Here is a 24,969-nt window from a genome sequence, read left to right on the forward strand (position 1 = left end):
CATAACATGGCTCACAGCGACTCTGAAGGAGAGACTATCGATGACCTCGAATTCGATACAAGAACAACGGATGGCGATGCTGAAGAAGAGAACGATATCGACGAGGATCTTCTGGGTGCTTTGGACAACGGTGTAGATGAGGCAACAGAAGTAGACGAGGTAGATGGCAATTCACCCTAATTACATTGCCAGTAGCTTTTAACATCGTGTGTGCAGGATTCCCCTTCAGATGACTCAGAAGATGACGATGACGATGACGACGAGTCAGAGCCTCTTGTTGAGGTCCATCTAGATGGACCCTCTTCGCCGTCTGTCGCCGTCGTCCAACCCGATGTCAGCAAATCAGCTTCGGTTTCACCCAAACCACCAACCCCTGAACCGCCCAAAGGTACACCAGACTTCCATGTTTCGAATCTATTGTATCGTATTGCTTATACTTGTGACAAACACTAGTAATACCTCAAATTCACCAGCGATCACCATCCCCTGCAAGTGTTCGAAAGAGGACACTAGCGTTTCCCCAATCTCACAGTGAACTACCACCGCGAACTTTCACAGTGGAAGCAATATGTGCCATACCCCACCCAGTGCCTACACATGCACTTACTTCGTCCTTCTGCATGACACACCTCCTTACCGGTTCGGATGACGGATTTATTCGTGACTACGATGTATTCGCTACTGTAAATGGCAAGACCACACTAACAGCGCCGCAAAGACACCACTGCAATGTCGTCGAGGGAAACATGAAAGCCGGTCAGATACGATCTTGGTGGGAAAACCCAGATTTCGTTCCTCAATCGGGGTATCCTCCGATGGGCGATTCTTCCCCATGTCCCGTTTATAGTCTAGCAATGCATTCCGATGCAATTTGGGCTCTAGGAGGAGCTAATGTATGCTTTCTAGATAGCATAATTTTTCCGACAACACTGAATCGGGAACTTCTGCAGCGTGGCCACATCAATCTCTTTACAATACGACATGATCCGGGCCGTTTAGTCCATGTCCTGGCGAACGGACACCGAGGACCTATATCAGCTCTTTCCATTGATCATGACGAGAAAGGCTTCTTCAGTGCAGGATGGGACGGTGAAGCAACTGTAAGTTATAGTTCTGATGGTGCCAGTGATCACTTAATTGGATATTCAGCAATGGGATTTGAACACCGGGCAAGGAATCCGAAAGTTTACTGCCCACGGCGCACAGCTTGTTGCTATTGCTGTTCGACCGCTCGGCTCCCCATACTATTCCGACCCTGTATCCTCCGCGGGAAGCTATGGTTCCTACTCGGTATCACAACCTACGAGGGAGAATGATATTTCCAGGGCCGTCAACGCGGAGCCACCAATCGCTATCACTGACGCTCAATTCAAGCAATCACCTAGCGTTTCTATTGATCCACTTTCAAGCCACAAAATGCAAGACGCAGATGCTAAATCTGATGCTTCTTTTGATCCCTTGTTTGATGGTGAACCGGATGCTGATGGCGAATTTGACAACGAGAACCCACCTTCTGACGAATTCGGGACGTTACGTTCTCAGGTTCCACAAAGGGACGGTTCGATTGCGGGCAATAAGTCGAACCTGGCTGTCCCTGAGGTGGCATCTCACCCTGGCCAACAGCAGGCATCACGATCGCCTCAAAGCTCTGTTGCACCTCCGAAAAACGCTCCACCATTGCTAAATGCTTCCAATAGTGCAACATTTTCCCCAGATATTTTAATGATTGCCGCAATCGACGGACAGATTATGCTTTGGGACAAACGAGTCAACACACCAGGAACAGGTGTCGGAAGACTCTGGATGAGCGAAAAGACTCCACCGTGGTGTGTTTCTGTACGTATTCACATTTCCCCACTGTATCGCGTTCTTAAATCGGCCTCAGGCTTGTTGGTCCACGGACGGGTCGCATATTTACGCTGGGCGCCGAAATGGAACGGTTGATGTCTGGGATGTCCGGTTGCTCGGTCGCTCTGGACCAAATTGCACACCAAGACTACTGAAGAGTCTTCGTAATCCACCGAGTTCGGGTGTTGTTTCCTGTGTGGTACCCTTCCCTGATGGCCGCCACATCGCATGGTGAGTTTGCTCGTGACGTTGACAGGGATGAGAAATTGAGGCCGCGCGTGCCAGTGCGTCGACAGATAATATCCGCTTGTGGAATGCTGCAGAGGCAGGTGAAGTGGACGGAAGTATGAAATCAAGGGGTGGAGTCCAATTCAAGATAATTCCAGGTCATCACGGGGGCTATGTTTCTCAGATGCGTAGGTGTTATCCTATTGAATACATATACGTGCCCTGTCAACTGACTGTTCTAAAGTTGTAGATCCGGGTGGTCGTTTCCTTGTGAGTGCTAGCAGTAACCGTGGGTGGCATGGGGATTCCACACGTACCGTATTTGTGCATGACATCAAGCCAATACGATAAAGTTCATGAGTTTGGCATCACATTCACATCTCCAGATTTATGACAGCTCGGCTCTTAAAGCTCAAATGAAGAAACCTGAGCTGTCCTGTCAAATAGGATTAGGATTGCGCTATTTCAAATCCTCATTCAAGTTCCGCGGTATACCCGCAAACCTTTTCGCAAGAATCACATCGTTGTCCACGCATGGATGCCATCTATGTGCCATCTCGTTATCCTTTTCAACTGAGATATAAGACTTGGGAATACTCCTTTCACAGCACTATGTTACTTTCTTGAATTCAGTCCCTCAGCGCTTGCTCATGCGTCTCAACTATCCCGTGATCTTCCCTCTCAACCAGCTTACCTATGTTGGCGAGGATGACTCCGAATTCTTTTGTCAAATACATGGCAGGAGATTCAATACCCTTAGTTCGAGATATATGCTACCCGCCGACGAGGAAGAAGTTAGGGTTAGACTGTTTCCCTATGCGACGTGGCATCCTTGTGATAATCTTGTTCCCATTTCAGCGATCAGAACTTCAGCACAAGACGATACAATTTCTCTTCAATGGAAAGAATTATGTTGGCCCCATCGCTGACGTATTGACACCAAAGGAGGGACAGGAGCGTTGTCGTGTTCTTGACTTGGGCACGGGAGGTGGTTTCTGGTTAGTGTTCTGGGAATTCTGTGGCGCGTTGGTGACAGGTATATATAACCGCATTACAGGGCTATCGATTTAGCAGATGAATTTCCTTCAGCAGAAGTGATAGGTGTCGACCTCGCTCCCATTCAACCACGGTAATTTATACTCTTTATCGTACCATCGCTGGGTGTCACTAACATTTTTACAGTGAAGTACCTGCCAACTGCACGTAAGTTATCCCCTCTCAGAGGTACTTTGTTATTAATACGAAATTAGGTTTGAGCTCTGTGATTTGGATCAGTTTTATCTACCTTACCCGAGCGAGCACTTCGATGTTATCCACGCAAGATTCATGCATACAGGAGTAAGAAATACCATACCAGTGGTTTGGTTCGCCCTGACTCACGAATTACAGATAGAGAATTACCCTCGATTTCTCCATGAGATTGCACGGATGCTTCGTCCAGGTGGACTCGTCATACTGATTGAACCCGACACTGAACCAATCGCGGATGAGAAATCCGCATCACATTTCACCCGCTCCGGACAGCCGTCAGGAATGCGTGGCTGGTTCACACTGTGGGAGAACTACAGGAGGTGTCTGCGTAATAAAGGCATTGACGTTAATATTCCTCCGGAGCTCTCCAATCTTGTTGCATCGACTGGTGCGTTCGATAGGATTGTCTCGCAGGAAGGAAATATCCCAATAGGATTCTGGCCAAAGGGTATCAAATGATCGCAATGCCAAAGCCTCCTGGAACTTATCGATTTGTTACAGATCCTGTTGCTCTTAGTATCGGTCAGCTAGCGTGGATGAACTATGACATCATGCTACCTGCGATGAAGCCTCTTTTCTTGTCTGCTGGGATGCGGGACTGGGAAGCGAGGAAATTGATCGAAGAAGCCCATCAGGATCTGTATTACCCTCTCGTCCGAGCTTCCTCGCGCCTCCACATTGTGCACGCAATGAAGAAGGCTAAACATCCTTAATTCATTTCCACATTTCTTTATCCTATGTTACTTGTTGTCTGGGCGTTGGAAAAGTACCATAGCTCTTCATGTACCCTACGTTTTCATGTTAATGATTGGCATATCGTGAACATTCAAAGGTAGCATAAATCACGCAGGCAATCAATCAAGCATATCACCTCTGTTCCTTTATTTAAGTACACAAAGGACTGACCACCACCTATTACCATGACATAGAGAAAAAGCGATGACGAAGAGGCAGCAGTCGCAGATGATAAACATGCCACACAGCGCGTAAACGAAACGAAAGGACGAGCTGAGAATCTGCTCCAGAAAACATCTTGAAACAACTGAATCGCCGAATGACCCCATCGTCCCAAGCTACACCTCGTGCTTTTCCAGTGCTCAAGCTTCCTCCTTTGAGAAATCGTGAAGCACAGCGAGGGCCTCGTTGACCTTGGCAGTCATAGCATCGGTGGATTGAAGGAGGTGGAATAGTTCTGCGTTGTCCATCTCGAGCAACATGCCAGTAATCTTGCCAGCCAGCTCAGGTTGGGAACTACGATAAGCGATATCAATAACAATGCGCAACTAAATTGATGATAGCTCACGTCAGGATATTCATGTAAATGATCTCGCCGAGCATCTGCTTCTGCTCCATAGGAGATGCATTAGCCATAGCAGCCTGGATGGCGTCAGCCTGCGGATGAGCCGCGTTCGTAGGGGGAGAAGCAACTGGACCCGGAGCGGCAACAGCATTGCGGGTCTGAGGATTGAGCTTGTACTGCTGCTGGCTGCGAGCACCAGGAACAGGAGCACCAGGAGGACGAGAGGGAGGCGCACCACCCTGGGGAGGACCAGGGCGAGGAACAGCACCATTGGCTGGGGGTCCGTTGACACGCGGCAGGGGGACATTAGGATTAGTGGGGGACGAACCAGGTCCACGGGCAACGGGAGGACGAGGACCACCACGGGAATAACCAGGCATGCCAAACTGAGGAGGTGCACCGTAAGCAGGCATGGGCATACCGGTGGGCGCTTGGCCGTTGCTGGGAGGGTAGCGAGGACGAGGGGGCATCATACCAGGTTGGCCATAACCCATCATGTTGCGACCCTGAGGAGGGAAACCGCCAGGCCCGGGGTAGTAGAGGGGAGCACCCATATAAGCAGGCCCTGGCATTCCAGCAGCCGCAGCCTGTTGCATGCGGATCTGGTTCCGCTGCGCAATCTGGCTTTCCAGTTGCTGCCTGCGAACCTCGCGGCGTTGAGCGAGAGAGACGTACAATGGCTTTGAGCCAATCATCTTGTTGTTCATCTCTGCAACTGCCTTGGTAGCTTCGTCGGGAGATGAAAAGCACACAAATCCAAAGCCCTTCGAGGTATTCTTCTCGTCACGCATGACCTTGCAGCTAGTGATGGTACCGAAAGGTTCGAACTCGGCACGAAGCTTTTCATCATCGACGTCATCCTCCAAGTTCTTGATGTAAAGGTTGACACCCGCGTACTTGCTGAGCTTCTCCATCTTGGCCTGCTCGTAAGACCTGCGCAACTCCTCCTCACGCTCAGCCTTCTTCTGGGCACGAGAGACAAAGAGTTTCTTGCCGTTGATCTCCGTGTCGTGAAGGTTGTCAACAGCTCTCTGGGCCTCATCGTGCAATTCATAATTGACGAAGCCGAAACCCTTGCTCTTGCCCTCGTCATCGACCTGGATGATTGCGGAAGTCACTCTACCGTATCGGTTGAAGAGCTCCTCGAACTCCTCTTGGGTGACCTCGAGGTCAAGGTTCTTAATATACAAATTGGTGAATTGGGCCTTCATCTCGTCGAGCTTGGATTGACGTTCCTATGAAAATAGGGGAAGCTAAGTATGACACCACATGTTCTGACAATTGACGCCAACCTTGCGAGAGATGTGGTGACCGACGTACACCTTCTTGTCGTTCAACAGCATGCCGTTGACAGCTTTGATGGCAGTATCGGCAGCCTCGGCAGTCTCATAATGAACAAAACCATAGCCCTTCGAGCGACCCTGCTCATCAGTGGCAACCTTGCACGACAAGACGTTGCCGAAGGCAGCAAACGTGTCATGAAGAGCCTGGAATGATTTGTAAGATGTTGACAAAGTAATATCTCCGTAGAAGCTTACTTTGTTGTCGATGGCCTCATCAAGGTTCTTGATAAAGATATTGCCTTGACCAGTTTTGCGCAAGGCAGGATCACGCTGAGACCACATGATGCGACTTTAATAGACTGTGATTAGTAGTCCCATCCCTTCGTGGTGTGCTGGCCACTCACCATGCACGGTTCTTAATAAGCGAGTAGTTGAGTTGCTCAAGGGCACGCTCACCTGAGAGATATCAGATTAGAAAACCAATCTAAGCTATAATCGACGTACCATCGCTGGTGTTTAGATAATTGACGTACGCGTATCCGAGAGAACGACGCGTTACCGCGTCACGGCAGACACGGATGCTGGAACATGCCACGACGCTTCAGAACCTAATCGAACCAGGCGACTAAAACACGCACCTTGCAACCGGACCGATCATATTGAATATCTCAAACAACATGGCTTCCGTGACCGTAGGGTCAAGTTCGCCAACGTAAAGCGAAGCCGAAGGAGAGGATGTGACCGAAGTCTGAGGGTTGTAAGATGGAGCTGGAGCTGGGCCGGCAGGTGCAGGCTCAGGTTGGACCATAGGAACGGTCTCGGGAACGGAAGATGATGACATATTTAGTTTTCTGGGTTTTGGGGGGTCGTTACTGCTTTGAGGACTTTTTCTGCGACTGCACGGATATGAAGATGTAGATAGATAAACAAGATGAACGGAGATGATAAGAAGAGACGAACGTACACAGGAGGCAACAAGGTAACCGCTTTTTTTTCTAAAGTCTTTTTTATGAAATTTTTTGGTCTTTTAGGCTATTGAAACTGGTTAGCACGCGACAGTCGGAAACATAGATGACGAGACGAACCAAGGTGGTGGTTGTAGAAAACAAGTGAAGCTGAACGTTTTTAGATCATTCTTCAATTTTCAAACTCAGCTTACTCAGACCATCCACCGGTGCTTGCAAAGCAAGGGTGAAGGCTCGAACTTTTCTCTTGTTTCATCTAGCACGCCATTGTTCCATGCGATCATGCAAGACTGTCCATTGTGCAGTGATCATAGCTCAGATTCGTACAAGAGTTCGTGATCGGAGAGGTAAATGTAAGTACATGCACGAATTTGCCACATGACCAGGTAAGTACTATTCGAGAAGGAAGCGTCATAATCAGCCTCGCGTGAAATAAGCCTTCGCGCCATGAGAAGCCAGCTCTGCTTTAGCCTGCAGGACGGCATCAGCGCCCTAAACCTAGCATACGTATGTCAAAGTAAATTACCTTGTCCATGGTGTGTCCGGCAGCTGAGTGGTGGTTCCATATCTACAAGTATCCGGGTTAGTCATGCCGCAACTGCGCAGACTGTGCACGGAGCAACGTACCTGACGGTAATAGAAGGCATTCCCTAATCCTTGCACTGTCCAGCCAACTGTAGCGATTGTGCCAAGAATGCCAGCGGCCCAATGGCCTTGCGCGTACATCTGAATCATCTGAATAAGCCCTGCAGACCCTGTACTGGGAATCCCGATGATCCTGCGCAGAATCAAAACACATTCAGCTTGACAGTCGTGATTTGCGAGGCGTACACGCACATGTAAACACTGAAGAGAAGGTGGAAGCCACCAAAGAAGAAATAGAAGTCTATGAAAGTCAAATGCAGCTTAGCGTGATCGAGAGGATCGAAGTTTAGTTCGACGGACAATAGTAAAGCGCTTGCTCCTGCATGACGTGTCAATTTGAGAACATGCGTGTAGGATGTTGCAATGACGCTGACCTTCATATAACCATTATATATGGGCCTAATGAGGTGTAAATTTCTGAGACCCTCACATGGCATACATGCCTTACCTATACCACAACAAGAACGATAGAGGCGCGATAATGAACAAGTATCTAACGCCTCATTGAGCGAAGAAGAGAATACACACTAGAACCTTGCTCACCCTATACTTCCACCGAGGTCCTTTCCGCCGTCGCTTGAACCAGCAATTAGAAGAAATATACAAGCCACCATGTTTACGATTAGGGTCCCCAAAAGGACAAGCCAAAGCTGGTACAAGCGAGTGATCAAAGGTCTTGAAGCCTCAGGAATCTCTTCGGAGATGGCATGGTAAATAAGGGGATAAACTGGTATGGAGCATGAGTATACGTTGCAATGAAATGCGCAGTCTGGCTCCTACATGGTGGCCAATTGCTGCGTCCATGGGTACGAATATGCTCTGCTCTCTGGTTCAGTTCGCGCTCACGTCTTTCCAAGTCTCGTTCTCGTCTGCTGATATCCTCAAAATGGGCGTCGTGTTGGGCAGCCTGCTTTGATGATGGGTCCTCAAAGGGATTCGTGTCAAGCGAATGGCTCGAGGCAAAGGGGTTTTCAGTGAAGTCGCCTTGGATGAATTCAAGTTAGGGGATAGTTACGAATTTTCAATGAAAACGCACTCATGACTTGAGAGATTTTTTGCTGGTGTAGCTACTTCGCTTTAGCTATGTTCCTGAAAGTAATCGTCCGTCGTAGAGACTGTGCAGAAGCTGACACTAGCCGGTATCGGAATATGCCGGTATAATCCCCTTTTTCAGAATTATTATTTTTTAATGTAATTATTATTATTATTCGATCATTGACTTGCAACATGCCCGCCCCAGGAACTTCTGATTCGTGGACATTTAAGCGGCCAACTTGGCACTGCGTAGCCGTGCACTGCTGCGGGGCTGAAGTAATCAGAAAATTTTCTGCCAATGAAAAGATCATCTTACAGCAAGATTTCGTTACTAATTGGATGCTATGTGGTTACACCACAAGTTGAGCCTCGAGCTCAGTCAAGCCTAGGCCTGGAGTTGTCCATCCATAATATGCAAGGCTCCATATTAGTGTGAAACAATAAAAATATGGTGATTGCACACATGTGCAATTTTCGGCATGTACAGTACAATGGAGGACAACGTTTTACCTTGCGATCATGACGTGGGAAATGAATTCCATTAATCTGGATATACAAGGGATAAAGTCTGAAAGACTTATTCGGAAGTAATAACCGCGTCTCTCCTCCTACCACTTTCTTTCTCCCTTCAATTACCGTCAGGTAAACGCATTCCTTGCACTTTTTCACAAGGTCGGTTCCTCGCAACCGACTCATGCTGTTCGTGCGTGCTAACACCATTTTTTGACTTAAATAGTTGGACCTTTGCAAGTGTCCTGTCACTCGTTGATCACGAACAACTCGTCTTCACCCTCGCTCTCTCCACATCTTCACTCTTTTCTTCTATTTAGATCATAATATTCGACATGATCTCCGCATTTGCAACTGTTGTCCTGTCCCTCATTGCTACGTCTGCAGTATCTGCGCGCGCCGTTCCTCGCGCGACCGCCCCCCAAGGCTGGGACACCGCAGCTCTTGAGGTTTGTCAATCTATCCCCTGTGATTACGACCTTGTCTCCTGATGTCACTTTTTAGCCCTATGACACCTACCATTGCAGGTATATCGCAATCGGGTGTCAAAATCAGCACAACACGCCATTCTTTTCCGCTTGCTGCCACCCCCTTGCGGTTTGTGTTACGTTGCATGTCTTGTATTGATTTAGCTCATCATCCATTTAGGCTAACGAGAGCGCTAGCGCTCTTCCCGCTGAGTGCCAGTTGCCCTCTGGCTCCACCTGCAGCAATGGTGAACTTGTATCGACTGGTGGGACTGATGATGGTTGTGACGATGGTCCCTCATCGACTCCAACAGCTTCTGCTTCTACGTCCTTCACGAGCAGCACCACTGTGAACTTTACTCCTGCGCCCACTACGAGCAGTAGTTCACCCACCGTGAGCGTTGCCCCTGCTCCCACCACTACGAGCAGTAGTTCGCCCCCCGTGAACGTCGCCCCTCCTCCGACTACATCGCACACTCCCACGTACACCTCCTCTGCCGTAGCATCGACGACCGCGCCATCGACTGGTTCTAGCGACAGCAGTCTCAACTATGGCGGATTGTAAATATCTTTTGTCTTATCATCACTCAAATACTCAAATTTGCATTACAGTGCAACTTACTTCTACCAGAACGGCGTCGCAGGTGCATGCGGAACAGTACACTCCGATTCTGACTTCATCTGCGCTATCGATCAGACCCGTTATGGCAACTCTGGCAATACTTCCCCTCTTTGTGGCCAACAGGTTACAATTACAAACACTGACAATGGCAACACCGTCACGGTAACCATTGCTGATGATTGCCCGACTTGTGCAAATGAAAACTCCATCGACCTCTCAGTTGCTGCCTTTGAAGCTCTTGACAGCCTCTCCGTCGGCGATATTCCCAGTACGTCTTGTCGGATTTACCTTAATGTTCCTGGCTGACCTGACCCTTAATAGTTACGTGGAGTTTTACCTAGTCGTGCCTTGGCAAGCACTGGTTGCCCCTTGCGTCGTTCACTGTTTTCAGTCCTTTCTTTGTCGCATTGATGCGTTGTTTGTTTTGACGGGCTAGTCCCGTTGGAGCGCGGTAGCTGACCTTGGCATTCAGGAGACCAGTGACCCTGGTGGCTCTTGGTCTCCACGGCCACGATCAAATGCCCATTCCCTCCACTGGCAACACATGTTTATTGTTCGCTCATGTTTATATGGCTTTGCAATCACTCGGAATCACGCATATTCACGAATTTCTTTTGTTATCGGGTCTTTATTGTATTCAGGGCATGCAATATATGTTCCATACATTGTTGATAGCTAGCTACAGTAGTGTTGGATGCTTGGTCATGTCATATTAACATAGACAGCGCAGCGCGCAATAAGATAGATATTAAATCATCTGATCGACGCCGTTGCCACTGTACTAAAAAAACAAAGGGAAGTCCTGGTTTATACAACGCTGCTGAACTTTAGCGACGGCGTGTCGATTTACAACTTATTATTAGGACCTTGTCTTCTGTATTGTCGAAGGTTGTGGATGATGATCTTCGACATCAGATCACGGTGGCAACGTTCCAAAATTTCAATGCTCCCTAATAGTTGTTCCTCATGGAGATAGGAGTATGATGTCGGCAGCGTCTGGTATCCGAGCAGTGTCACATGATGGTGACTTCCCGGCAGCGTCATGGCAAGCCTCGGGTCTAAACGTCGTTCTAAATTTAAATCTATGTCCTCGTGCCGACGTGCCACGTCACTCGTCAGTGTTTTGCAAGTCCGCATGTCCAAGTTTTAGATACCTAGAAGGGGTCGACAGGCCCCCCCTGAAATGGTGTTCAAAACATGTTCTAGACACGCCTTTCAAACACCGTTATTATGTGGTAACACATGCCTTTTGACACTTCATTAGAATTGACTTGCAGTTAAGAAAGCATTTTTAAATTGAACGTGACAAGGTACGAGGCGACTCGGACACACCGACTTTTAATTAAGGTTTGAATTATTCTAGAGTCTAGATGCTGCGGAAATCGAATGTCACCCGTTATTATTTGTTCGGTCGGCGAGGAGGACGTGACGTTTCACGGCGGCACGAGGATTTAAAATACGCTGTAGGTATCCATATTTGAAATTTGATCGGCGAGCCGGAACAACGCGCTTAAATCAGTGACGACGTCATCGCATATCCATGATGGTCGATATCATACGGTGCTCGAAACTTGTACTAAATCTCTTGTGTGCATGTGTTACAATATCTGCACAGCCAGACACCATGGGATCATCACTCGTCCAGTGTAAAACATAGATTCCAAAAACATAGCAATATTAAGGTATTGTCTACAAGCAACGACAAACAAGAAGAAGTTTCACTGCTGCATCATGAGGGCTGGGTGTGAACAGATTTGAAAAGCATTAGGAAGGCTATACATGTCTAGTACTAGGCTTTGCAAATTTGATCACTGTCAGGAGGCCGGGCATACACTCGGGCACGAACCACGGACGCATAATATGTCATAGCTATCCAGCATGAAACACTTACCAAATAGTTGCAAATTCCCCCTTATATAGGCTTTGCAGGCTTAACAGTTTGGTTGACGCGTCAACAGCCAAGTATCAAACATTGCCTCGTTGTAGCCTCGTTGATCTAAACTAGACTCCATGTCGTCTCTTGCTCAAAAAATTCTAGTTGTCGGTGGCAATGGTTTCGTTGGTATGAGCGGCTTCTAACTCTTTATGTCGTATTAAATCATTTATGACTTCCAGGCTCCGCGGTTTGTAAGATGGCTCTTGCCCGAGGAATGGAGGTCACTAGCATAAGGTAAGTCATTTGCGCAGAGAGTATTACAATTCTGACATCCATGGCGTGACAGCTCTTCCGGAAAACCTTACAAAACCCCACAAGGTCATACCCCTGCATGGGTGGAAAGGGTACGCGCCTCGTGTCCCCCTCCCAACCGCACAAGTCCACTCAAACCCCATTAGGTAGAATGGCGGAAAGCCGACGCCTTGAATCCGGAGTCATATGCGGACATCCTCCCCAGTGTTGATGCCGTTGTCCATACCGTTGGTACGCTTCTCGACAATACGCAGTACAAGCAGAGGATACAAGAAGGTGATATAATTGGCTTTATCAAATTCTTTGCGGGCCAGGGCAGTGGTCCATCAGCAGAAGGTCAACGGAGCGCTTACGATATCCTCAATTATGAATCAGGTGCGTGATCCTGAACGGCCTTGATTTACTGGGCGCGGTGTTCACGCGTTGTCAGCCGTGCGTGTGTGTGAAGCATTCGTCGCGAGCAAGCCTATATCCGGACTTACACGTGTTCGTCCCTTCGTCTACGTCTCCGCGGAGGACATCAACCGACCTGTCGTCTCCGTGCGCTATCTCGAAACGAAACGAGAGGCTGAGAAGCGAATTGAAGAAATTGTCCAAGATCATCCTCAATACAAGGGGGTGTATATCCGCCCCAGTAAGTATATCGCATCCATAATTCGATTTAGTGAATGACAAGCCATGCCAGGTTTAATATACCATCCGCATATCCGACCAATGACAGTTATTCCAGCTACGATATTCGATGTATCATCACGGATCCATAGCGCAGTGCCATCGTATATCCCGATGCCTGCTTCCGTTCTTCGGTGGTTAGGTACGTCGGTATTCCCCAATGCCACCGAAAAAACGCCTTCCGCCCTGACTTCCATGGCGAACTTGTTCTCGATTCCGCCAATCAATGTCGATCACTTGGGGGAGGCCATCTGTATTTCCTTGGATCCAGCTAAGGAGATACGTGGTGTTGTTGGTGTGCGCGAGATGCGCCAGCTGCTCGGTTTGTCCCAGACGGGATCAGTGGAGTCGACCGCAAACACCTAGAATGCTACATCGGCGTATACCTTGCAAGTCCCCATGTTATACTGTACATCATTTTGTTTTCTTGTAGTGAATTCTTGGACAACCGGTTATATACTGGTTTGTAGTGAATTCTTGGACAACCGATTATATACCGGTTTGGTGTAGAGAACTTGGACTGATCAAGGAACTTACCTTCATGCAAATCGATAGCACTTGGGTGTTTTAGTGGATATAAAAATATTAATGACTCGACTTGGCTCGATCGAGGCTTCCGGGGGATATAGTATTGTGGCAGTCTTCCAGCGACTAGAAGTACTTGATAATCCGAGTAAGACGGTTATCTTGGTAACACTCGTTCGGAAATAAATGCACCAAGAGGCGATATTGCCTCACGCCCGAACCTCGTCTGAAAACTTTGTACCTCGGTCATTGATCAAGAAGAAGACGTACTCCTGCGGTATACTGTTATTATTGGACTCATGGATATGCATAACACGACATCTCGACCGGAGATATGATTGCATATTCCCACTATTGCGATCAAAGTTAACGTTCAGCGCTCTACTTCTACTTATCACTGTCCAATGATTTGGATGATAAGTAGAGCTTCACGGGTTCGCTGACACACCTTCGTAAATTCAACCCCTCCACCCCCACTTGAGGTCCCACGCACAAGAGACGCCGGACTTCGGATTTGAAAAGGTCCGGCACTTAACTCATGACGAGGTCTCCAAGCCAGGTACGGGATTCCTGGAACCTGGATTGGCCGCATCTGTATACTGATAACTATTTTGCAATTGTAAGTCTGAAACTCTTGAAACAGTCATCATCGCCGTACCAGGAAAGCACACTGCTCGTCAATAGCTCGTAATCGGGCGCAATTGAGCTCAAGCGCTCATGGATCACATGCATTTGGTGTGAGAGAACGTGACCAGCCACTAGCAGAATCACAGTTGGTTACGAGATAGACATGTGAGCGGTTATAGCAGGTCAAGCTAAGACTCGGCATTAACGAGGGGCAAGATATGCCATCTCTACTGAGCGATTGGAACCACTGGGGGGGACGTCGTTGAGGTTCATGGTGACTCGTCGACAAAGTACTGCCAACGTGTATCAAGTCTAGACTCAATTGCGTGATTTGCGATTACTTACTTTGGTATGACACCTGACAACAAAGTCTCCTTAAAGTCATTGAAATAGGGATCCAGGCTTCTTCCCCACCTTCTCCCCATCACCACGTAACACCCCACCATTCTAGTACTCCCTTCAACTTGCTGTTGCGCAGTTTTCAACTTGGAGCCTGTTGGTGAAGCGAAAAAGCGCTTATTCGTATCTCGCAAGCATTGTAACTGACGCGCCTATTCGCGTACCTATCCCCAACGAAACAAAATTAATCATCCAAACCGTATCGGACGACATTAAATAAAACACATCATTCGATACCTCCCAACGGAATATATACCTAGCATTAAGTCTATAATCCTACTCGCCTCCCTCCTCATGACCTTTCTATTCGCTCGCGCACCGTCGATACGAATCGCCCCCACTTCAACTGCGCGCCCTATCTCCCATTCTGTGTCAGTTTCGAAAGCACTCCCATTCTATCTCAATAATTTGCGCTCAACGGAGCAAAATGACGGCAAGGTCTTGCGTATGCTCATGTTCGGTAAACCCGGTGCTGGCAAGGGAACACTCTCAGCTCGCCTCGTGAAGAAGTATGACATACTCTCCCTCTCCACTGGAGACCTTTTGCGGCAGCACATTGCAGAGAGGTGAGGTTAATTTACACGTGTCATATATGTGACTACGGCGCATGGTGCTGCGGTGCTGACCCTTGCATGTCATGGCATTAGAACGGAAATTGGCAGACAAGCAGAGGAAATTGTTGCACAGGGAAACTTACTTCCCGATGACGTCATGCTAAAAGTTGTCGCGAGTAAACTTGAGTCACTCAACAATAGGGTTAGTCTGTCATGATTCCCTTGGACATGGTTACGGGCCTAAATTAGTGCTCCGTTTTCGCAGCATTGGATTTTGGACGGTTTTCCACGAACGTTAGGTCAAGGTAAACTGCTGGATGCTCATCTCCAGTTCGTAATCTTAATTTTGTGATGTCGGGCCCTGCGTACTGACTACGGCCTCAGGGTCCAGAATGCCCCACTAAGTCTTGTAGTCAATTTGGATGTCGCAGACAATGTAATCCTGAGTCGGATATCTGACCGCTGGGTTCATCTCCCATCTGGCCGTGTGTACAACATGACATACAACCGACCCAAAGTGGATGGCTTTGATGATGAGACAGGTGAACCCTTGACGAGGCGACCTGATGATAACCCTGTACGTGGATTCAAAGCCTAAATGTTTGGTTAATAAGTTCCGATGGATGATTATTCAGGAGGTATTCTCTCGCCGTCTCAAAGCAATTTTACGATTCCACGTCGCCCCTGCTCGCATATTACGCATCGCCCAGGTCGGCACGACTTGTCACTTTGCAAGGCGAGACATCGGACGAGATTTGGCCTCAGCTAGACGCCGTTGTGCGAAGGTCGTTCCCCGGCATCCGGGAACGCGCTTCAAGTATTGCCCAGCGGCGGTACAGTCTCAGCGACGCTTTCGCAATGGAGCAAGAAAAGCGAGCAATCAAGCGAGCTGCGGCTGTTGATGGCTCTAACTCATCTAAAATTTTAAATTAGCCGTGTTTCGTAGTCCAGTGTTTTGCTATTCGCTTTTCGCCATTTCTCCGGTTGCAACTTGTCTGGGTTGATGTTGCGTTTTTTGTTCTACCTACGTTTCAACTACGGTCTTCTAAGTATTTTTTGACATCACTATGTTTTTTATCAATTGTATTTTTACCCTTGCAATCATACCGGTATGAAGTCTGGTATGCAGCCATTGGACCACTGGAAATTCTGGAATTGGTAACCGGGCGACTAGTAGTACTGTCTGACTGTCTCTAGAACTTCGACACGTATGTATTGGAGGTAGCCGGGGAAAGTGTCCCTGGTACCTGCGCCATGCGCCAGACCATCGTTCTTTCCGATATGCGTTGGACGAACGAGAATTGAAACCTGTAACGAAATATGCGCCAATGTAAGGGAGTAAGCTTTGTCTCAAGCCACTACATAGCATGTCACCACGTATATCTCGAACTTCTCGCTCACCTTTCCGCACACAAACGCTATATCCACACGTCTAGACCATCATTGAATTTCATCGGGCTTCCAGACCCAGCTTCCAACCTCCGGCCTATCATATACACCACCGCTATCTCTTCATCCTCCCCTTCCGAGTCTAAACAGCACCCATACTCCCTCAGAGAATTCTCAGATGATACGTTAGACCACGAGCTACAGTGGAAACTCCATCGAGAACAGCTCGACGCGTTCAACCACGCATACTGGGCAGAGGTATGTTCTGCATTATCGTGATCCAGAACCAACGATTCGAATCGATCACTACCAGAGTAACATCCGCTTCGAGGCTGCCAAATCCTCGGTCCTCGCTGCCCTCCCGCCTAATGCACCTACCGAAGCACACGAACACGCCTTGTCTGACTTTTACAAGAAGTGGGTGGTTCAGGAACGGGGGCGCCAGGACGAGTATGCCGTAGAGCTCAGGAAACGGACGTTCGAGGATCTCTCGCTTTCTGCTAAAGTCGAATTTCAGAGGGTAAAGAAGAGGCTAGCAAGTTGGAGATTTCTATAATTCGTATAGATTTTGCAACTGCGGGACTCGTACGATACTACCCTATCCCTCTCTTGTGTACCCCAGGTCCAGCATCACCAGCTCCCTAACACGATGATACACGTCTCCCAGTTTCAGTCCTTCGACTCCTGAGCTCTCGGCTCTGTAATCTCTCGCTAGGTCACCCACCATGTCCTCCTGTATGCCTGGGAAACGCGACTTGATTTCAGGCATCAAAGGCACCGGCAAGCATTCGCCCGTGTCAAGGTCGACACCTGGTATTTGACATAATTGGGGCGAGGGAAGAATAACGTTGAATGTGGTGTAAAGCGCGGTTGCGCGGAAGCGGGAGGTTAGTTGTGCGTCAGTGATGTTGGCAGTTTCACGGATAGAGTCCCAGCTGAAGTGACCATTAAAGCTGGTAAATGGGATAGGGAAATGAAACATACTCATCGTGATTGTATATCCTACACCACACTCTTCTGAATGAGGATTGTCTCCTTGCGTCTGGAATATCCTTGTATGATAATTGTCATTCCAGTGACAAAAAAAGCCATCATAAGCGCAACCTACCTGGGCATGCGCAAGCAAGTGCAGCGCAGTAGCATAATTCTCTACGCCCTCCACATTATCTTGCAGTGTGAGCACGTCCACCGCATCTTCCAAGCTGAGCGCCTTGCCCTGGAGCACTTGCCTCACAAAAATCTTCATTATCTGCTCATGGAAATCAGCAACACGAATCAAGAGAAACAATAGAAATCCACGCACCCCAAGCAGCCCGTGTCTCCGTTCTGCTCTCAGTCTCGTCCCTTTCACCTTTATTACTGCATCCACTTGCGCGTCCAGGCTCTGTTTTTGTTTGCCCCGCAAACTGCTGGCAGCTTCCCGGAATTCCTGAAGCATTTTCTCCTGCACCGATACAAAATCCAAGCTATCATGGAACGCTAGACGGCATTTAGTCAAGCACATCGGTACGAAAAGAAACTGAACAGATGTACCATCCAATACAGATTCATCCGCATCCCCACCCTCCTGCATCTGCGCCAAATGTGCAAGCTTGCCCACACTAAGCATAAACTACAACGCACACCGATCAATACCTGCCCCAATCCAAGCACCGAAATCCAAAATCACTCACATGCTTCACACCCACGTCCCCAGCGCCCTTCGCCTCTCTCGACAACCTTGTGCCAGCAACACTCCACCGCCCCTGTCCCAAATCCCTCAACCACGCCACCGCATCGCATTTGCCTCCCTGCCCCTCCTCCTCTGCCCAGTACTCATCCATATACTTCCCCCACTCACCCCTCCCACTCTCCTCCATCGCAAAGACCACCCTCGCTTCCCCATGCACCATACACCACCGTACCACCTCCCTCGCAAACATTCCTCCGAAGCGATCAACATACTCTTCGATCGTGTGTGCGTGCGGATTGGAAGAGGGCGGGTAGACGGTGTCTTGGTGTAACAGTGCAGCGAGAGAGCGGAAGTCGGCGTGGGATGCGGCGAGGGTGAGAGCGTTTGGGAGGTGGGAGGTCACTCCTGCAATTTCATGGGGTAGTTAGGAAAATGAAAGCGGGAAGATCAAAAGTAGAAAAAGCGTACGGAGAGTTTCGAGGATCTCGGGACGGAGTTGGTCGAAGCGTTCTTTGAGCTCTATGTGGTCCCTCTCGGAACCAGGTTCGTCTGCTGCTATGGGGCTATGCGTCGATTAACCTTCTTCTCTCTCGGGCTATGTATTAAGACAAGCGACTTGCCTGTCGAGCCAATCCAATCTTTCTTGCACACATGCGAAAAACACTGTCGCGAGTTCCGGGAGAAGTTCTCTCGATGCGCTTTTAGTGTTTGCTTTGCTCGGGTCGAGCGCGAACCTACAGCAAAGCAAAGGAGAGTCACGATACATATTATAAACGCATTTCAAATCTACGCACCTCGTAGCTGTATCGACAAGCTTCAACACACCATCGATAGCACTCGGGCGGCTCGTCCACGGCTTGATCATAGGCAACTCGACACCATATACAGCAAGATTATAGGCTCTATACGAGAGCCCTGCTTGCAGAATCGTCTAGAGCCCACATCAGGACTATTCCGAACGCGTACAAGATATGTGAGAGCGAGAGAATAAAAACTCACAACAACAGCCCCTCCAACCTCTCTCATAGCTCCTTCTCCAGCCCTCTCAACCCGTTCCACCATGAACGGAATCAGCCGGCCAATCTCTGCTACTCTGTACCTGAAGAAGTCCCGGATGATATCGTGCGAAGCGGAGGGGTGTAAAAGAGGGTGGGCGGCTGTGAATGCGTGAATGGCATCAGTAACGAGGGAGTGGGAGGCCCCAGCGCTGTTTGGATATAGTCAGAGGAGTAAACAAAAGAAGAAGTAAAGTGAAGACGCACTCTAAATGTTCATTCATCTTCAACCAAAGCTGATGACACGCATAAAGCTTTTCTGCATCCGTAGCAAGACGCTGGCGGCTGCGCTGCGACATCTTCCCGAGTGCTGCATTGTCGTTGATGAAACGTATGAGCCAGCTAAGCCTATCTTTTCGAGAGGTGAGTTGAGAGGTGAGGTCATGGTTTGGGCGGATGATCTCTGGGTCTTTTCGGTTGGAATAAAAGGTGTCATGCCAATGATGAAAATCACCGAGAGAAATCATAGCAAGAGACATCAGCGTTTTCAGAATGGCCGCGAGAATAAGATGCACGTACCACTCTCGAGGACGGCCCTGCTTAACCCCTCTGCACCTGTCATGAGCGCCTCTGGATCGACCTCGGGCGGGAACGAGAAATGTAAGGGGTTGTCAGAGTTGCTTCCGTAAAGTATGGCTTGTGTGAGGAGTGCTCTTATGAGGATCGCGCGGCCGGTTCTGTGGAGCCAAATTGGCTCAGTCATCAGAAAACGGAGTAAATAAATAGAGGGAGAGGAGCAGGGCTTACGCCTCATCGAATGTTTTGACCCTCCCCAAATCCACTCGAGCACGCATGAGCACGCCGGCTGTTAGTATGAGCACGTCCTCGGGCCCCGCTCCTTCCCCTTGTTCCTGTTCTGCAGGAAAAGAGTGCATTGGAGGTTGGGTTGGTGGGAGCACACCTAGTCCGAGTATCTGATCTGTGTTGGGGGCTTTTAGGGTGAGACGATCCTGGTAGGGAGAGTCTATGCCAGAAGGAGGTCAGAGTTGTTCGTTGAATTATGGCAAGCTGAGACGAGATCGTACCCCGAGCACAAAACACGACCACATCTACAAATCTGATCGCCACAACTGCACCTCCCCCGAGGAGTGTCAGACGAGGATGCGAGGGTGCCGATGCGGCTGTCTATAAGCACGCCTTTTAGCTAGATCTCATGCAGAGCCAGGATAGAGTCCCACCGTAGCATATGGCACTCCCGTAACACGATCTACCTTCATGCCTCCGCCTATGCCCTCTATCACACCTCCATCTCCACCTCCCTCAAACTTCGCCACCTCACCCCGCTTCGTGCTAGCACTAAGTCTGACGAGCGCATATATCCTCCTCGGTACCGGTACGCCCATACCAAACCCGCCGTACTGGTCAAGCGCCATCGCAGCTGTCTCTTGCTCGGACCCGGCGTATGAGACGAGGACAACGAGCGTCCCATCGCTGTAGATGCGGAAATTAGCTAAAATCTTAACACAACGTGATCAAAACGCACCTCTCCACGCCAAAATCAACACCCTCCAGATCCTCCACGTTCCCTACTGCCTCTCGGACATCGACTTCGCTCAGTAACACCTCCTTATTCAAGCTCCACCTCTGCACGCGGGTTTCGCTGAGCGTCCATAGTTCCTTATCCGCTGCTATACCCCTTCCGACCTCACCACTACCAGAACCAAGAGCAAGAGCAGATATATTCCCCAATGTAGGCTGGGGAGCAGGTGTGGACCAGAGAAGACGCGCAAAAGAGAGCCCAGGTGCGGGTGGCGGTGCAAAGAGCCTTGCTGAGAGTGTATGCCGCCCGCTTTGAGATGTGAGCGTGAGCCTGAATAGACGTCCATGGGAGGTAGACGCAATGTAAATTTGACCCTGCAAGTGTACGTCAACACAAAAGACATGATCGTGCTGAGGCACATACATCAACCCTAAGTAATCCAGACGTATATTCCCCCTCTCCGAGTTCGAGATTGATGCTTTCGAAGCTGCCGCCGCCTGCTAGACCGCTGGTTATGCTGTCCCAGAAACGGATGTCACCGCGGATGGAAAGAAGAACAAGACCAGGTTCTGAGCGTGACCTGGAAGGGACGAGAGCATGGAATGGTGCAGATAGCGGCTGTGCATAATCTTGAGAGGAAGGTGGACACGGGAGGATGTAGCATGTAGTCGGTTTGGGGTGATGCCAGACGAAGCAGGTGTTCGAGGACGCGGCAAGGGCATACCCCGTGATGGCATCCACTGCACCGGTCCAAGATTGAGAATAGAAATCTGTGTATGGCGAGCCTTGTTTTCAGCGCTTGGATGAGTTGAGTTGAGTAGAATAGACGCACCAGCACCCTTTAACTCGCGTCTGACTTCAAACGGGAGTGCAGCATGGAAAGCAACGCTGATCTCGTCCGTGCGCGCGTAGATGGTCTCCCTCCCTGACCCTAGCACACGTTCATTATACATTTGCACGTCGTCAATGTCCATAACGTCTTGTACCACAGCGATGTCCTCGGTGCGCCTGGAGGGTGTACCTGCGGGGCGTGCACTGACCATGCGGCGCTGTCTAGGCGGCGTCTCTGATTGACGCGGCGTAGCGTATCTGTGCGTTTTTCGTGGTGCAGGCGACGCCATCCTTGCCTAAGCGTATTACTCGAGGTCCTTAATACGATACTCTTTGGATCTAAGGAGGAAGTGATACAAACAAACATCAACACTTGCTCATCGCTCTCCACGACGAGCAAGACAGTATGCTAGGCATAGAAGACTACGGCAGCGATGTCGACAGTGAAAACGAAGTGCCGTCCACTGCATCGTTGCCTAAAGCACCATTACCAGCATTGTCGAAACCCTCTGGTCTCTCTCTCCCACCGCCCAAATCATTAAGTGTCTCACTTCCAACACCAGCCAAAACAAAACGCACAAAGAAGATAGAAATCACGCTCCCCTCACTTCTTTCCAATGACTCTGATACAGACGACCGACCACCAGCCAAGAAATCCCGAATCACATCTAGCAAAGGGGCAGGCGCATCATCCCTTCTTAACATGCTACCCGCGCCTACCCAGCCTCTGCCCTTCAAATCAAAGAAGGCTGAACGCGTACTTGGGGGCGGAAATGGTCCAGGGCTATTGTTCCATGCACCAGTGAGCGTACAGGAAGATGGCGAAGGAGATGGCGAGGATGCATCCACGTCTTTCCTACCCCCTTCACTCAAGAAGGGCAAATCCAACGTCGACCTAGATCGTGAGGACTGCAAGCCTCAAGCACTGTCAAAGGCACCCGCTGTGAACTTCTTCTCTATTGGTGTGTTCCCTGCGACTCTGCGTTTCTCACCCTAATCCCCTGCAGGTACCTCTTCGAGACCTAATTCTACAGTGCCCTTTATATCCACGACACCCAGCACATCCACACCAACCGTCTCATCTGCTCCTGAGGTGGCCTCGTTCTCCCCCCCACCTCCAACACCTACTGATCCCTACCCGGGATACTATCTCCTCCCCTCCGGTGCTTGGGCCGCTTACGACCAGGCATACTACGCCACATGCGTCAATAAGTGGCAGAAAGAATATGATGCTCATGTCCGCGCGCTCGAGAAAGGTGAAGTGGAGAGAGAGGCAGAACAAGCAGCGGAGGTCAACATGCAGACAGAGATGGAGAAAGCACGGAAAGAGATAAAGGAGAGGGAGGACAGGAAGGCTCTTACGGGCGTTAAGACCGGGGAGCCAGAAAAACCACGGATGAACGTACAGGTCTGTATGCTGTTCTTGATGTTTCCGCTGTGTGGTAGACTAGTCCTCATGATACTACTCTCTACAGGGCGCAAAACTAGGTTCCACAGCCCGCTCACGGCACCAATTGACAACCCTCCTCACAGATGCTTACCACAACCGGGAGGCACTGGAGGAGAAGATCGCACAAGCACGTAGAAATAGGAAAGAGGCGGGAAATAAATATGGTGCGTGTCTTTTCCCTTCTGTAGCCTCTCCGTTACGCGACTCATGAATCCTGCAGGTTTCTAGGTTCTTGGAAACGATTATGCATCATGTTAGGGATATGCTACTGCTACTAAGAGGGTATGTATAATATCTACGAGATGGACTATGCTACATATTTAATAGATCCATACCATGCTTAATATGCAAAAGGTCGGACTCGGCTCTCCTCACTGCCGTGGCTTGTGACTGCACGTCTTATCTGGCAGCAGAGAATTCTGTCCGGTAACAAATGTTATCGTTTGCACCCACAAGGGAAAAGAACACGCACTTGTAACACTCTTCGTTCCCTCACTAATCGCATGCTTCGCGAGCTCTCCAGGAAGAATGAGTCTCACTGCTGTCTGAATCTCGCGCGAGGAGATAGTAGATTTCTTCGTATAAGATGCGAGCTCTGCACAATGGGAAGGCATCAGTCACTGCCAAAACAAAACAAAACCGACCAAAATGACGTACTGCTTGCTTCCGTGGCGATCCTTTCGAACAGGTCGTTCACGAATGAATTCAAAACGCCCATTCCCTTATTCGATATACCAGTATCGGGGTGGACCTGCCTTAGCACTAAAAGAGCAAAGGCGTTAGCCAGTTATTACATCGCAATGCAAGAGAAAGCGAATGGGCGAACACGCACCCTTGTAAATATAACTGCTGTACGTCTCCCTCCTTGCCTTCTTGCGCTTCTTTTTCATGTCCCCATCTTCTTTAGAAGGTGCCTTCCTAGCTGCTTTCTGCTGTCCCGCTGACGACACGGGTGCTTTAGCAGCTTTGGAAGCGGGCGCCTTGGAGGCAACTGAGTTAGGCTACGTCAAAGGTGAGCGAGTTGTAAGCTCAAGCATTGACTAACGAAGATACCTTGACCGGCATACTTTCTCAAAGCAACGTAAAGGGAAAGAAAAACACAGAAAACACGTAAATGCCCCTACGAAGACGCGTCGCGCTTTATACCAAGCGCGCGCCAACCAGGCGGAGTTTGAAGCGCTGTGGCGCTCTTGTTGGAATAGGAAGGTTGCTTTTCGGGCGCCCGCCTAGCTCAATCGGATAGAGCGTCAGACTTTTACGACTGTCGGTTCTATCTGACGTAATCTGAAGGCTGCGAGTTCGACCCTCGCGGTGGGCTATTCTTCTCTTTTGCTTTTTGAACCGTGCAGACATGACTTTTGTAAAAGGAGTGCCACTCCGCTGATCATGGAATCACCTTCTCGTTAACATGTTTTTATCCCATTACTCATGATCCATAGAACAGTGACTAGTTTCCCGAACTCATTGTAACATTAGCCTCACCGGAGCCTCGCATCGAACGGTTCATCTTCTTTTTGTGCTGGTCTGCCCCCTGCCTTATCGACTGGCATGCAGCCGTGGCGGTAGCAGGCCCCTCGTTGAGACCGGTCGACTAGAGCAAAAAAGGAGTGGCCCAAAATACTATGACATGAATGCCCAACGGCCGGAACTACTGAGTTCTGTCCCGAGGGTATATCGGACAAAGGAAGACCCATGATGGATACAGATCTAACGAACCAACTAGCAGCAATATCGGCAACGTGTTGAAAAGGGTCGTTTATTTACTCCTACTAGCGGGTTGTCCGTCATGTTCTTCATCGAATTGCGTGCAGCAGTGCTAGCATGTTAGAGTAGTTTCCCCTAGACGGACCAATAGGCAAATGAATATATTAAGACGGAGATAACTTACTAACTAGTCTTTTCAACATCTTGATAGTTGAGCAATGATGCATTCTCTGCCTCGCGGTTGACGCATGGCCGAATGTGGCCTGAAA

The 24,969-nt window shown here is 49.2% G+C and overlaps 11 protein-coding genes and 1 non-coding gene across 12 annotated transcripts; 8 read left to right on the forward strand and 4 right to left on the reverse strand.

Annotated features, from left to right (window-relative positions):
- Window positions 1–39: 39 nt before the first annotated feature.
- On the forward strand, window positions 40–2,421 carry DFJ58DRAFT_645887 (WD40 repeat-like protein; the record flags this gene model as incomplete). Its single annotated transcript, XM_041381429.1, has 8 exons — window positions 40–159; window positions 217–388; window positions 454–893; window positions 951–1,100; window positions 1,150–1,836; window positions 1,886–2,079; window positions 2,134–2,264; window positions 2,321–2,421. Coding segments are annotated over 8 exons (1,995 nt in total), but the record flags the coding sequence as incomplete, so codon positions are not given.
- Window positions 2,422–2,563: 142 nt separating this feature from the next.
- DFJ58DRAFT_753779 (S-adenosyl-L-methionine-dependent methyltransferase) lies at window positions 2,564–4,242 on the forward strand. Its single transcript, XM_041387942.1, has 7 exons — window positions 2,564–2,876; window positions 2,935–3,074; window positions 3,134–3,205; window positions 3,259–3,279; window positions 3,327–3,414; window positions 3,466–3,775; window positions 3,829–4,242. Exons 1-7 carry the CDS (start codon window positions 2,727–2,729, stop codon window positions 4,038–4,040), a joined length of 993 nt encoding a protein of 330 aa, XP_041251500.1. The 5' UTR covers window positions 2,564–2,726; the 3' UTR covers window positions 4,041–4,242.
- On the reverse strand, window positions 4,182–6,942 carry DFJ58DRAFT_753780 (uncharacterized protein). Its single transcript, XM_041387943.1, has 8 exons — window positions 6,875–6,942; window positions 6,549–6,806; window positions 6,415–6,491; window positions 6,315–6,366; window positions 6,166–6,259; window positions 5,920–6,114; window positions 4,631–5,862; window positions 4,182–4,578 (listed from the first exon to the last, which is right to left on the reverse strand). Exons 2-8 carry the CDS (start codon window positions 6,749–6,751, stop codon window positions 4,425–4,427), a joined length of 2,007 nt encoding a protein of 668 aa, XP_041251501.1. The 5' UTR covers window positions 6,752–6,806; window positions 6,875–6,942; the 3' UTR covers window positions 4,182–4,424.
- Window positions 6,943–7,145: 203 nt separating this feature from the next.
- On the reverse strand, window positions 7,146–8,651 carry DFJ58DRAFT_753782 (scamp family-domain-containing protein). The gene is made up of 10 exons (XM_041387944.1): window positions 8,557–8,651; window positions 8,301–8,504; window positions 8,064–8,247; window positions 7,969–8,013; window positions 7,895–7,919; window positions 7,821–7,839; window positions 7,713–7,761; window positions 7,503–7,653; window positions 7,402–7,443; window positions 7,146–7,346 (listed from the first exon to the last, which is right to left on the reverse strand). The coding sequence occupies exons 1-10, from the start codon at window positions 8,558–8,560 to the stop codon at window positions 7,293–7,295; spliced, it is 777 nt and encodes a 258-aa protein (XP_041251502.1). The 5' UTR covers window positions 8,561–8,651; the 3' UTR covers window positions 7,146–7,292.
- Window positions 8,652–9,083: 432 nt separating this feature from the next.
- Window positions 9,084–10,912, forward strand: DFJ58DRAFT_753787 (plant expansin). Its single transcript, XM_041387945.1, has 6 exons — window positions 9,084–9,227; window positions 9,292–9,514; window positions 9,570–9,662; window positions 9,714–10,093; window positions 10,145–10,422; window positions 10,476–10,912. The coding sequence occupies exons 2-6, from the start codon at window positions 9,401–9,403 to the stop codon at window positions 10,493–10,495; spliced, it is 885 nt and encodes a 294-aa protein (XP_041251503.1). The 5' UTR covers window positions 9,084–9,227; window positions 9,292–9,400; the 3' UTR covers window positions 10,496–10,912.
- Window positions 10,913–12,065: 1,153 nt separating this feature from the next.
- Window positions 12,066–13,684, forward strand: DFJ58DRAFT_674572 (mitochondrial protein). The gene is made up of 6 exons (XM_041383089.1): window positions 12,066–12,216; window positions 12,270–12,324; window positions 12,377–12,434; window positions 12,489–12,717; window positions 12,773–12,976; window positions 13,028–13,684. The coding sequence occupies exons 1-6, from the start codon at window positions 12,165–12,167 to the stop codon at window positions 13,378–13,380; spliced, it is 951 nt and encodes a 316-aa protein (XP_041251504.1). The 5' UTR covers window positions 12,066–12,164; the 3' UTR covers window positions 13,381–13,684.
- Window positions 13,685–14,523: 839 nt separating this feature from the next.
- Window positions 14,524–16,313, forward strand: DFJ58DRAFT_753792 (adenylate kinase). The gene is made up of 6 exons (XM_041387946.1): window positions 14,524–15,131; window positions 15,213–15,321; window positions 15,385–15,449; window positions 15,504–15,696; window positions 15,755–15,757; window positions 15,780–16,313. The coding sequence occupies exons 1-6, from the start codon at window positions 14,860–14,862 to the stop codon at window positions 16,050–16,052; spliced, it is 915 nt and encodes a 304-aa protein (XP_041251505.1). The 5' UTR covers window positions 14,524–14,859; the 3' UTR covers window positions 16,053–16,313.
- Window positions 16,314–17,515, forward strand: DFJ58DRAFT_753793 (uncharacterized protein). Its single transcript, XM_041387947.1, has 3 exons — window positions 16,314–16,449; window positions 16,486–16,766; window positions 16,822–17,515. Exons 1-3 carry the CDS (start codon window positions 16,440–16,442, stop codon window positions 17,062–17,064), a joined length of 534 nt encoding a protein of 177 aa, XP_041251506.1. The 5' UTR covers window positions 16,314–16,439; the 3' UTR covers window positions 17,065–17,515.
- On the reverse strand, window positions 16,947–21,882 carry DFJ58DRAFT_15528 (uncharacterized protein). Its single transcript, XM_041378923.1, has 18 exons — window positions 21,548–21,882; window positions 21,139–21,485; window positions 20,719–21,089; window positions 20,414–20,666; window positions 20,261–20,360; window positions 19,983–20,199; window positions 19,755–19,912; window positions 19,443–19,644; window positions 19,180–19,387; window positions 18,975–19,111; window positions 18,801–18,914; window positions 18,649–18,743; window positions 18,182–18,585; window positions 18,042–18,120; window positions 17,812–17,987; window positions 17,617–17,757; window positions 17,493–17,560; window positions 16,947–17,443 (listed from the first exon to the last, which is right to left on the reverse strand). The coding sequence occupies exons 1-18, from the start codon at window positions 21,834–21,836 to the stop codon at window positions 17,107–17,109; spliced, it is 3,696 nt and encodes a 1,231-aa protein (XP_041251507.1). The 5' UTR covers window positions 21,837–21,882; the 3' UTR covers window positions 16,947–17,106.
- A 34-nt stretch (window positions 21,883–21,916) lies between these two features.
- Window positions 21,917–23,362, forward strand: DFJ58DRAFT_15618 (mitotic checkpoint regulator, MAD2B-interacting-domain-containing protein). Its single transcript, XM_041378932.1, has 4 exons — window positions 21,917–22,508; window positions 22,554–22,954; window positions 23,022–23,160; window positions 23,217–23,362. Exons 1-4 carry the CDS (start codon window positions 21,953–21,955, stop codon window positions 23,222–23,224), a joined length of 1,104 nt encoding a protein of 367 aa, XP_041251508.1. The 5' UTR covers window positions 21,917–21,952; the 3' UTR covers window positions 23,225–23,362.
- A 33-nt stretch (window positions 23,363–23,395) lies between these two features.
- DFJ58DRAFT_712661 (putative HTB2-histone H2B.2) lies at window positions 23,396–24,690 on the reverse strand (the record flags this gene model as incomplete). Its single annotated transcript, XM_041383878.1, has 5 exons — window positions 23,396–23,415; window positions 23,469–23,591; window positions 23,654–23,758; window positions 23,829–23,987; window positions 24,687–24,690. 5 exons carry the CDS (start codon window positions 24,688–24,690, stop codon window positions 23,396–23,398), a joined length of 411 nt encoding a protein of 136 aa, XP_041251509.1.
- DFJ58DRAFT_t8 lies at window positions 24,217–24,314 on the forward strand. Its single transcript has one exon. It is a non-coding gene; the product is annotated as a tRNA-Lys (tRNA).
- Window positions 24,691–24,969: the final 279 nt, after the last annotated feature.

This window comes from Suillus subalutaceus, assembly GCF_016647625.1.
Source record: "Suillus subalutaceus strain FC151 chromosome Unknown DFJ58scaffold_1, whole genome shotgun sequence".
In the NCBI taxonomy this organism is placed as follows: Eukaryota; Fungi; Basidiomycota; class Agaricomycetes; order Boletales; family Suillaceae; genus Suillus; species Suillus subalutaceus.